This window comes from Camelus bactrianus, chromosome 6 (genome assembly GCF_048773025.1).
Source record: "Camelus bactrianus isolate YW-2024 breed Bactrian camel chromosome 6, ASM4877302v1, whole genome shotgun sequence".
Classification (NCBI taxonomy): Eukaryota; Metazoa; Chordata; class Mammalia; order Artiodactyla; family Camelidae; genus Camelus; species Camelus bactrianus.
Window position 1 is genome coordinate 11,299,770 of NC_133544.1, and position 12,592 is coordinate 11,312,361.

The 12,592-nt window shown below is 37.8% G+C and overlaps 1 protein-coding gene across 4 annotated transcripts in view; it reads left to right on the forward strand.

Annotated features, from left to right (window-relative positions):
• Positions 1-7,705, forward strand: part of ATXN3 (ataxin 3) — a 32,780-nt gene extending 25,075 nt beyond the window's left edge. For 3 of the 4 annotated variants that reach the window (XR_012507418.1, XR_012507417.1, XR_012507416.1), the window contains 2 exons: positions 5,523-5,652; positions 6,328-7,705. Coding sequence is in view for 1 of the 4 variants with exons in the window: in XM_074365117.1 (XP_074221218.1) it covers positions 1,180-1,274 (95 nt within the window). In the remaining 3 variants the exon portion in view is untranslated. Of the gene's footprint in view, positions 1-1,179; positions 5,488-5,522; positions 5,653-6,327 lie in introns of those variants that run through there. The other variant, XM_074365117.1, reaches the window with a different exon arrangement.
• The last annotated feature ends 4,887 nt before the right edge of the window (positions 7,706-12,592 follow it).

The following is a 12,592-nucleotide window of genomic DNA, read 5'->3' on the forward strand; positions in this document are numbered from 1 at the left end:
AATTAGGAGTTTGGAATTAACAGATACACACTACTATGTATAAAATAGATCAACAACAGGGACCTACTGTATAGCACAGGGAACTATATTCAATATCTTATAATAACCTACAACGGAAAAGAATCTGAAAAAGTATATATATACATATATATATGACTGATTTTGCTATACACCTGAAATTAACACATTGTAAATTATGCTTCAATTTTTAAAAAAATGGTTAAAAAAGAAAGAAACCAACTGTGGATACATGCAACAACTTGGATGCATCTCAAGGGCATGCTGAGTACAAAAAAAGAACTCTCAAGAGATCTCATACTATATGATTCTATGTGTGTAACACTCTAAAAGTGACAAATTTATAGAGATGGAAAACAGATTTGTGGTTGCCTGTAGTTAGGGAAGGTGGTGGGAAAGAGAAGTGCATGTGAATGAAAAGGGATGGCAGGCAGGATCCTGGTGGTACCCTCACAGTTCTCTGTCCTGACGGCAGTGGTGATGGTTACACGAATCTACACATATGACAAAATACCATAGAACTATGCACAACATTGTGCCAATGTCAATATTCAGGTTTAGGTTTGAGTTCTAGTTAATGTAAGATTTAATTATTGGGTGAAATTTAGCCAAAGTGTACACAGGACCTCTCTGACCTATCTTTGCACCTTCCTGTGGATAAATAATTATTTCTCAAAACAAACTTTTTTAAAGTAACAAATTATAGACAGGGTTAAATGTTCTTTTCCTTAGTATAATGCTTTTGTTGGAAACAATACAAATGCATTATGTTAAGTGAAAGAAGCCATGCTCAAAGGCTGTATGCATACTGCATGATTCCACCTGTGCTGACATGCAGGAAAAGACAGCACTGTAGGGCAGAGAACATGTCAGTGGTTGCCTAGACTTCAGGGCTTGGGATTGACTACAAAGAGGCAGCGTAAGAGAGTTTTTTTTGTCAGTGGAATGTTCTGTATCTGGGCAGGGATGGTGGTTATACCACTCATACATATTTGTCAAAACTTACAGAACTGTAAAAGAGTGGATTTTACTGTGTGTAAATTTTTTAAGTCAACAAAGGCAACTGTAGTGGTCAAATAGACATTTTCTAAGAGCTTACGTTTTGATGACTTTGAAAATTTCCTGGAAATTTCTAAGAAATACATGTTTTTTTCCCAACAGGTGATACTATGAGCGAAGAAGACATGCTTCAGGCAGCTGTAACCATGTCGTTAGAAACTGTTAGAAATAATTTCAAAACAGAAGGAAAAAAATAATACCTTTTACAAATCATTTAGTTATTCATACTTTCCAATATTATCCTGTGTCGTTACAGTATAGGGTCCACTTTGGTAATGTGTCAAAGAGAACAGTTTTCAACAGAGGAAGTAAGACTTAGGTGGTTTGCAAACAAAAAGATGAGATGTTAGAAAAATGCATCAGTTGTAGGACTAAATAATGATCCAAACACTAGCCAAAGAGGCATTCAGCAATTAAAGACATTTAAAATAGTTTTCTAAATGTTCCTTTTTCTTTTTTGAGTGTGCAATATCTAACATGTCTAAAATTAGGGCATTTTTCTTGGATCTTTTTGCAGACCAACTGATTACAATTAGCTCTTGCCACAAAACTGTTCCCACACAATTTGTTTTCTTTTCCTTCCGTTCTCGTAGGGAATTTGGCTCACTTTCATCTTCTAAGAGTTGCTTTTACTTCTCATTAACCAAATTGACCTTTTAGGACAATGTCTCTTCTGTGTTGGTAACAGTAATAGTTCTGGAAGGATAACCTGTTTTCCCTCCGACTGTGTATCGTGCACTTCATTGTTTTCTCACGTTGTTTTCTCTGATCACAATTTCTCCGCTCCTTGGTTTTCATTACTTTTGACAATTCTTTTGAAAGATGGTAATCTTTCTTGAGGTTTTGTTTCTTAAACACTGTAAAAGGGGCTCATTATTTCATGATTCTGATGCATTCCTAAACTCTGAAAGCAGCTCTGCACAAGTATTTGAGAATAAATGAGAATTTTGTTAGTGTATGAGCACGTCCTTTCCCAGATGCTTTGTAAATGTCTTCCCAGTTACGTCAGAACTTTACAGGTTTGTTGTAACCCTCTTTCCTGCACCTTGTTATTTCCTTTTCTTCTCCAGTTGAGAAAAATAGGAGAAGCATAGTGTGCAAGCCAGTTTCTTTCTTTTGTAAAATAACATACAGTGCCCACCATGAATGTATGATAAACCTTGGCCTTCAATTTTATTAGCAGTTTGATTTTATTTTCTCTCTTGTGACTGGAGATACTGGTTTTGTTTACAGTTGAGTCATGGAATGTAGAGGTATCCTTCTGCTGTACATCTTTTAGTAGGTATAGCTTGCCAGAGGTCTAGATGATCTAGAACATGAAAGTAATTTACCAACAAAATGACATTTAAATTTATATTGTGATTTGACACTTGCATCATGTTTAAATACCATAGAATTACAGAAGTAACGGTAGTTAATGAGTCTGTAAATAAGAAAGTCTTTAGTTTTGATAAACATTCTTTAATTGAGATGCACACAGAGTTTTTTGCTGGGTCAATACAATGGGATGATTTTGGTGAAAATTAACTATGCCCTCTGAAATGGGCCTTTTAGATTCTGTCACCTACTCCCCTTCCCTCATTCTCCATCCCCTTTTGAAGCCCTGTTGAATGCTGAATTGTCATAAGCTAAAATTTAAGAAGAAACTTCAGCTGACAACTTAGAAAATTAAAGTATGGTATATTGCCATACCCTGGTGTATGGCTACACACATTTTATCAGGGAAAATTTTTTGATGTAGAACTTACTGATAAAAGAGATGAGAAAATGTCTTTATTTATGATTATGAAATAGCTTTTTCTTTTTTTTAGTCATTTTGTGCCAAGTAAGTTTTCCGAAGTTTCCCTTATGTAAAATTAGACAGTTTTATTTTAAAACTAAAGTTTTCTTTTGACAGCAGAAAATGTTTCAGAAAAATTATAAAGCTTTAGAACTGCAAGGGATGTTGGGGTTTGGTACAAATCCCTAAGATTTACAAACCAAAATATTTTAAGACTGAACTTTTGTAATTATCCCCAGTGTGCTGGTCATATTTTCCGTGGATATTTGGCCTTTACCTTTTCCCATTGAAAAATTACGTTAAACTTTCCGTGCATTTGAATTGATGAGCTACCTAATATAAAAATGAGAAAACAAATACGCGTTTAAAAGTTTTAACATTCATTAGAGTTTATAAAGTTCTTACATTACACACCCTTGCTAAAGCACTTAAGGAAATACGGCATGTTGACCTTCCTTTGTTAGGGATTTTTTTTTAAGTAGAGCTGAGCACACACTGGATACATTTGAATGTGTTTAGTTCGTTGTGAAGTTGCTGTTTGACAGGCAGATTCAGAATCACTAGTGAACTGCCATCTCGTATGCATTGGCTTAAACTTAATCACACGCTTAGATTCCATTTCTTAATTGATTGGCCAGTATGAAAAGATGCCAAAGCTCATAACCACAGTAAGAAAAATTGAAAGTTACACAAAGCTGTAGTTCACACGTCAGGAACTGCTATTTAGTGTAAACCACCTGCAAGTCAGGAACAGTGAAATTCACAATAACTGCCCTGCTAAGAACTTTATTTATATAAAGATTTCCATTCTGTTTTACCAATTGGGAACACCTTAATGTTTAATATTTAAACTATTGGTATCATTTTTCTAATGTATAATTCATATTGCCAGGGTAAAATATGTACAGTGGCAATGCTGGTGTTAAAGTTTAAACAAGCTTTGGAAATAACACTTTCATATTTATAGATGTCATGGATTTAATAGTTATTTATGTTTTAAAAATAGAGTAGTTAATATCTGATCTAAACCATCAATATACATTTTTACAGTAATTAACATACAGATACACAACAGTGTAAACTGACTATAACAAAAAAACATACAAATATTTCAGTAATGTAAATTGTTTGAAAAGGTCGCTGCAGGTAAACTATATTTCATCTCTAAGGTCTTGGCCAAATAATTTACAATTCACAGAATATTTATGGAGGTGCTTTTTTTTCTTTAAAACAATTTTTCTTAATTAAGACTTTATTCATGCCAAAGTTAATGAGGAAAAACTCAAAACTAGTTGAAGATCATTATAGGCAAAAACTACCCATAGTCTACATTATTTCACTTAATACTAAGTCGAATAAAGGAAATTTTATGCCAGTAAGAGCCAAAGTCACATCTTTAATGTCTGCATGTTTGATACCGTTTTAAAATAATGTCATGCTAGTGCCAAGATTTACTAAATGTCTAAAATTGGCCCACTGGACCTATTCAAATTCAAAAAAGCTTGATTCTCTGTGCATAACCAAAATATGAAAATAATTGAAATAGCTTAGATTGGAAAAAAATCTTGATGTTTTAAATTGAAGATTCAATAATTAATATTGATGACTTTCTATTAAAAACTTTATCTGCAGTTGGAGAGGCCAATAGCCACTACTTTCAAAGTGAATTGTTTGTTGTTTCTGGGTCCCAACAAGTATGGAGATGTTACAGATGTGATCTTAATTAAGAAAAGTAAGATTGGATTAGCAGATCATCTCATCAGTGTAAATAATTTTGCATACTTTCAGAATAAAAACTTTGCTCCATTTCTGGTCCCTTCATAACCAGCATCTTTTGCTGAAGAAATGAACTGACTTGTATTGTTTTTTTAAAGCCTTATACATAAAAATATTTTTGTTCCATTTTGCTTTCATGAATGAGAAGATTATTGACACGGTTAATTCTTGAATTTTGATTTTTTTTTTAATTTGAAGAAAATTTATACTATTTTAATTTTTTTCCAAAATGGTCTGGCATTTAAGATTTAGTGCTAGTAACCACCCCTAAATTTACAGTAATTGGCATGTTTAATTAATAATAGTGTATCAATAAATATTTTAAAACTGTGGATACATATACAAGGAGTGGGATGCATTAGTGAAATATATGTGAAAATTCCTGATTCATTTAGAAAGTGCTTCAGTTGTCTCCTGCATAGTTCAAAAGTGAATGTTTCCAGGATTCTTTTATGCTTTTTTTTTTGAAGAGTAAAGTGTACATTTGAATATGATTAATTTCTTAACACTGGACTCCTAGGAATAACTTTCTAAAAATTACTGTTCTGTATAAATAAGCTTTGAAATTCAAGTACAAAAAACATCTGAAACAAAAAATATTCTTTTGGCTGTGACTCTAGTGCACTGTGGCAGTGCCATTTGCTCAGGACCCAACTCTGCAGCCCTTCTGTGTGTGTCCTCCCTCTTGAGTTGTTTTGCCCTTGCACACACAGGCCTTCCTGACTGGTCCTTAGAAAAGCCGGGCTTCCAAAGCACTGTTGAACACTGATGGTTCAATTGTTAATGTGGCTGTTGGATGAGTTGTATTTTAAATATCAAAGATTATTAAATAAAGATAATGTTTGCTTTTTTTATTCGGTTTTTATTTGTGTTTATTGTTGATTCGTAGCCTTGCTAGTCAAAGTATGGCTGGAGCATCTGCACCATCAAGAGCTTTTCAGAAATGCAGGCCACACTCCCACCTGAATCAGAACGAGCATTTTAAACAGGATCCCCGGGGATTGACATGCAGAGCGAATGTGAGAAGCGTTTTTATGGACCATGGTGATAAATGAAGCGGGGGGGGGGGGGGCACTGATACTCTGTTCCAACCAACTGCTGCCTATGGGTCCATGATTACTGGATCCTCTAATCTTTTCTAAAAGAGGCAAAGAATTCCATATTTTTATTTGAAATCTGATTTTTAAATGTTGGCCCAATTGTTTTTTAACCCTAACCCTAGCCCTGAGGTCCAAAGTACATTAGTAACAAATTCTTAAGAATGTTATTTTTCCTCATTTCATTTAACTCTGGACACCAGGAACAACTTGAATCCACGTGGACAGGTTGAGACTTACAGGATCCTTGTGTTTTATAGTGAGGGTTGTATATCCATTTTAGCTTTAATTAGGGTTGGGCACAAATTTTGAAATAATTTCAAATTTATTACATGCATCTGTTGAGCATAATTTCATAGCTTAGTCCTGAGAAGGACCAATCCATTGAATTTGGATGCCACTAGATGGCTGATCTCATTAACACTCAGCTGTGGGTCCTATGAAATCCATGTTGATTTGAAGGTCCATGTTATGTGTCAGCTAAAAACTATATAGAAGTTAGGGAAACTTGGGGTTGTCCTTATTTTGAAGATGTGCCTGTTTTAGGATCCTTTTAACCATTTTCTGTATTGCCAATGCTCATTTTTTATTTTATAGGTCATCTGGGTCCAGCTGACCTCTTCAGCCTGTACTCAACATTTTCCCTTTCCACGCTGTGTGCAAACTAGCAGGCCTCCTTACAGGTCTTCAGAGACGCCAGGCTCTGTCCCACCCCCAGGCACTCCAACACTCTCCTTGTCCTTTTGCCCCTTTGATATCCCTGCCCCTAAACTTCACTGCCACCCCTTGCTGTGAGGACTTTCTTTTTCAATGGGACTACCACCCTGTGCTGTGTCCTGTTCTGTCTCAAGATCGTTCCAGTTCTTCGTGGGTCAGGAACACCAACCACCCTTGGTCTCTAGGCTGCTGGAGAGAAACAGTCCCTGTATCATTAACTTATTCATCAAGACTTGCACTCACCATGTGCCTGGCATGTTCTGGGTTCTTGGAACGGAACTGTGAATAAGATACTCTGCCCTGCTTGCGTTCTGGGTGGCCATTAGGCAGAAGAAACGTTTAAATTACTGAACACGACTTCATGACATGTTAAGTGCTATGCTTATTCTGTGAGATGGGAAGACAAACAGGATGATGTGATAGCATGTGACTGGGAGGGAGGGCTGCTTTGATCAGGGTTCAAGGAAGGCCGCTGCACAGGTGACTTTCAGACACCTGAAAAATGAGGCAGCCATGCAAAGGTGTGGGGCCACTATACCTGCCTGAGGAAACAGCAAGCACGATGGCTCTGAGGTGGGGGGGGGGGGTGGCTGCCTGTCTCTGAGGAACACAGAAGGCTGGAGAGGCTAGAAAGTAATGAACAAAAGCTGGTATTGGGATGTAGGCAAAATGCTATGTATGGTTTTATAAAGATAAGTTTGGATTGTATTTATACTTTATTACACTAAGCAACTTGGCCCACTTTCTAGAATACCGTCTCTTCTAGAATATTGAAAGTCTTTTAAAAAAAAATCTTTTAAAAGGCCCATCAACTACATGTTCCACCAAGGAGCGTCCCATGCCACTGTCCAACTTAAACAACCCCCGAAAACTGGCTGAATTTGTAATCAAGCAGGACTGTGGGGACTTCTGGGGTCAGACCCCTCCCCAGTATCCTCTGCTGTAGGTCCTCTCTTAAATGCCCAGATAATAGTATCTCATGCATACTTCCTGAGTTTTTAAGATGCTAAAAACCACCACCAAATGGAAGAAATTAACTTCCTGATGATCATGAGCATGTGGCCCCCAGACTTTCTGGCTCCCAAGGATTGATCACGATCAACCAGAGAATTGTGCACAGCTGATCACATACCCTGGGACTCCCCTCCCTCAGCTGGCCTTTAAAAATGCTCAGTTGAAACCCTTTGGGGGAGGGGGTGGTTTGGGCATGAATCACCTATTTTCCTTGCTTGGCCCTTCAATAAACCTTGGCTCCAAACTCCCATGTTTCGGTTTGTTAGGCCTCACTGTGCATTGGGCCCAAGAACTTGTGCTTGGTAATAAATTTTTAACTCTAAAGGTGTTTTTTAACCTGTCTCAGATCAGACTTTTAGGCAAGGCTCCCACTTCCCATTTATGCACTTTATTTTCCTTCCTGTTATATTTATGCACTTTTCCCATCACTGTCACACAACTACAATTCAGTTTTGAAAACTCGGCATCGTATTTTGCTTGTCAATCCACATCATCAGTTGTAGTGATTAACTTCTGAGTGGCCCCCTTCTGTCTATCTCAGCCACTTCTAGTCCAGGACACCATCATATCACACATGAACATGTGTCATAACATCTGACCTGTTCACTTGGCCTTTGGCCTCGCTGCTTGTGAGGCCAGCCTTCCCAAAGCTGCTGAAATTACCTATAAGTGAACCTTTGTTACTGGCAACATGTTATCATAGGGAATAATAAAGTGTAAATATCAGAAAGGAAGATGCCAAATTGTATGACTGTATGCCTAGACAACACAAGGAAATTCACTGAAAAGCTACTGGAACTAATAAGGGAAGTCAGTAAGCAACAAAAGCCAATAGCTTGTTTGTATGCCAGCAACAATCTGTTAAAAAATAAGATGCAAAAGTACCAAGCTCAATCATGTCTAATCCTTGGAGCGCCAGCTGGGTCACTGGTTCCAAGCTAAAGTGAGTGGAATGGCCCCATCGCAGCCCTAAGCCACACGTTGTTACACGGGCCCCAAGCAGCTCTGCTTGTGCCCAGAGTCCTGCTGAGTCGCTCAGAAAATAGTTCAGATGGGCTCTGGCATTCACCCCTCAAAAATGGCTCAAACCCAATGCCAGAGGCCAGGAGGGAGCAGAACCTATGCCATCTCCTTTGCTTTCATGCCTTCTCCAAATAAGATACATTTTCTCTAAAAGTTCTATTTCTGTTCTGCACAGGAGCAGCTCTGTCTCCAACCCTGAAAACCTTCTCAGGCCCAAAGCAGACTTAGCTTCTTTGAACAATCATTTCAAACGTCTTCTAGGGCCTTCCGGTTAAGTACAGAGGATTACAGTATGATTCCACATATATGAGGTACTTAGACTAGTCAAATCCATAAAGACAAGAAATAGAATGGTGGTTGCCAGGGGCTAGGTAAAGCGGGGAATGAGGAGTTATTGTTTAAGGGATACAGGGTTTCAGTTTAGGAAGATGAAAAAAGTTCTGGAGATGGATGGTGGTGATGGTTGCAGAACAGTGTAAATATACTTAATGCCACTGAACTCTATATTTAAAAATGGTTAAAATGGTAAATTTTGTTATGTATATTGTATCACAAAACAATTACAGAGGCTTGATAACTGTATTTACTCCCTTCCAAAATCCCAGCAAAATGAAAGCAAATATATATATATAAACTCACAAATACAGAGAGACCAGAAGAGATGCGTTCATTGGATGAGATTTGGCCATCACAGAAAAATCTAATATAGCAGTGACTTTATATGCTACAAGTTTTTTTCTCTCTCATCTTCAGGAAATGCAGATTACCAAACAGGGCTGATAGGGCATCACACAGTGTCAGGAACCTGCTTTTTGTATTGTTGCTTTACATACATGGCTTCCATTGCTTCCATGGCTTCCAACGTCAACTCATGGAACTATGACAGCTGCTGTGGTGCCCATGATTACATCTGCACTCTAGCAATCAGAAAATGAGAGGAGGGTGGGGAAAGGCCATGTGCCCTTTCTTTAAGGTTTCCTCCTTAAAGTTGCAGACAAGACTTCCACTTATATAACACGGGCCAGAACTGAATCACATGGCCACTCCTAGCTACAACGTGGTTCTCAGTCTTAGGCACCCTACAGGCAGACCCTGAGATAAGGGAAAACTACTTTTTTAAAAAGGTGCTCCCAGGAAGAAATAAAAGAGGTGTAGGGAAGTGGGAAAGTGAGATAAGAAAAGGAAGCCAAGCAAGAGTGTAACAGCAAACAAAGCCTCAGTCCTGCAGACAGATCCAGAGGCAGTATGGTCACATCTTAGAAATGTCCCACACTGGGCAGGGGCATTGTGTCACTTGAAAACACTACTGAACAAGATTGTGTTTCAGCTCTCTGGGCATAGGCAATGTGCACTCTGGCAGCCTTCTGCCCAGAGAAACAGGTGTTGGCTTTTGGGAGCAAAAGCACTCCAAGAACAGGTGTGCAAGAAAATGGTAAAAGGATGGTGCTATCAGGAGGGACACTGGCATCTTCTGCTAAACTATGTGTCCAGGTAAAAAGTGAGGGTTCAATTACTAGACACGAAGGGGAGAAGAGACTTTGGAGGACAATTAGCAGTCACTGCCAGTTGAGGCAATAGTAGAAGAGGGATGTGAACTTTTCTTTGGAAGATGGAAAATTGATACAGGAATGAGCAGAACTGAGGAAGCTGCATACTAAGTATGAAAAGGAGGTATGTCCAACAGTACACAGGAAATGGGGCAACACTATCTTGGAAGGTGGGGGTGAGATGTGGACTAAAATCAGGAGGATTGAATAAGTCTTTGAAAAACAAATGATTCCCTAGAGCGGAGACATTCATCAATTAAAAAAAAAATACTCTAAATCATCTGCAGAACTAAAAGACATAGTTTTTTGAAAGGCTTTGCTGAATGCCCAGCATAATGAATAAAGTAACAAACAATCCTACCGCAAGGCACATCATTATTAATTTCAGAGCATCAAAGATAAAGAGAAGATTCTACAAGCTTCCAGAAAGAAAAACAAGGCCCAGAGAATAAGTCAGAGGAGAGTGAGGCAGGGAAACACAGGGCTCTGGGCAGAAAGGGGTCTAGGCAAACAATAAAATGCTTAATGCCTTCTTGAAAACTTTACCAGAAACACGTTTTACAATTCTGTTGGCAAGTTTTAGAAGGATTAGTGATCCTGTAATAACAGAAAATTGGGCAAATCTAAAAGATGTAATTTGTTAACTTCAAGAAGAACAGGGAGTTGAAAAAAATAAAAGAAATATAATCTTAGTACACCACATGGCTCAGCAATTAACAATAATAAAATTCATATAAGGTAAACATTAATTAATGATTTTACCAATAATTATGATATCACTATATTGGGAGCTCAGAAAAAAGGGAAACAGAGGTATGTGGTAATACAAGAGGTAATATAAGATTATATAATCATTTTTTTCCCATAATAGGGAGTAGGTAGCTAATGTCTAAAATGAATGAGAAAATAGCAATTATAAGCATAATATTTAGAAATTCAGGGGGAAAGATCAGTCTAATTTACTTTTAAAGATGGGTTTCTGCTTTACATTTGCATAAATAAGCCCATTTGGATGTTTTCTTCAGAACAAAAAAACCCATTTGGATGGTTTTCCCTAGAAAAGTATTGATGATGCTGCATCCTGAGAAATGGAAACCAGTTTGAAGTTCATAGCATTTTTTGTTGTTGTTGTTGTTGTTGTTGTTAGTCTTTTTTTTTTTTTTTTCCTCCTGTCTGTTGAGGTTACAAAAATCCTAGTTTCAGAATTTCAGCTGGGCAGCCTACACCCTACCACGTGGAACCACTTAGGTTCATGGGCTCTGTTTGATGAGATATGTTTGATATTGCTGGGTTGGTTTTGTTGCTCATTTAAGTGATGATGAAACCCTTATTAGCTACAGGGGTTTGGGGCAGGAAAAGGAGGAAGTGTCTTTAGCCCAGACTTCGTCAAACTTGTATATCTTTTAACTCTTTATTATAAAAAATTTCAAATATATGCAAAAGTAAGACTATAATGAATCCCTACATACCCCTCACCCAGTGTCAACAGTTATCAACTGACAGTTCTTGTTTCATTTACCCTGTTCTGAAGCACGTCCCAAACATCACAGCATGCTATTTATCAGAATCATACTTTAAGTCTCTTGGACCATAGTTCATCCCATTGAAAACAGTCCCCCATAAGGAGGATTTTAGGACATAGCTTTTATGTTAATTATTTAATACATGATGTAAAGGCATACATTTGTGTTTGTTTTCTTCATTAATTGCAGTATCTTTTACGGCATGACATGAATTTATAGAAATGGCACTCCAGAGAATTTATGCCTGAAGGAAACATGGGCTTGATTTATCCTAAACTTTTCACTGTCATCCAGGAACCCAATTAGGTCCTAAGTTCATGTGATTCCTTTTCTCAAAGCAATTCCTCATCCTACTCTGAGTAAAAGCTAGAGTTCTTACACTGGCTTACCAGGCCCAACATGACCTGTCTTACTCCTTGGTCTTCATTGCTTACCACCCTTCCACAGCTCACTCTGCTCCAGCCATCCTTGCCTTTTTGCTAATCCTATAACCTGCCAAAGATTCATCTGCCTCAGGACCTTTTCATCAGCTGTTTCTTTTGCCTGGACTCCTCTTTCCTAGATATCCACATGTCTCACTCTCTTACTTCCCTCAAGTTTCTGTTCAATATTCCCTTACTGCTGAGGCCTTGCCTGACCACCCTCTACAACGTTACAAGAGCCTCTCTCCTCACATCCTTTCCATATCATTCTTACCCTGTTTTATACTTTTCCCACAGCAGTCATCACCACCTGTCTTATATTTATTACATTTTATTTCTCATCTGTTCCTTCCCAGTAGAATGCAAGCTCCATGAGACCAGGGAATTTGTGTTTTTTTTTTCTCCTGCTGTGTCCCCAGTATCCAGAATAATGATAGACACATTAATAAGTTGCAGTTCACCTTTATGTCACAATTTTAAAACTTTACAAATCCTTAAATAGAATTCACCATGTACCAGGCATTGTTCCAAGTACTTAAAAATACTACCTTATTTAATCCTCCTAACAACCCTACCCAGTAGTTACTATTATTATCATTCACCATTTTACAAATGA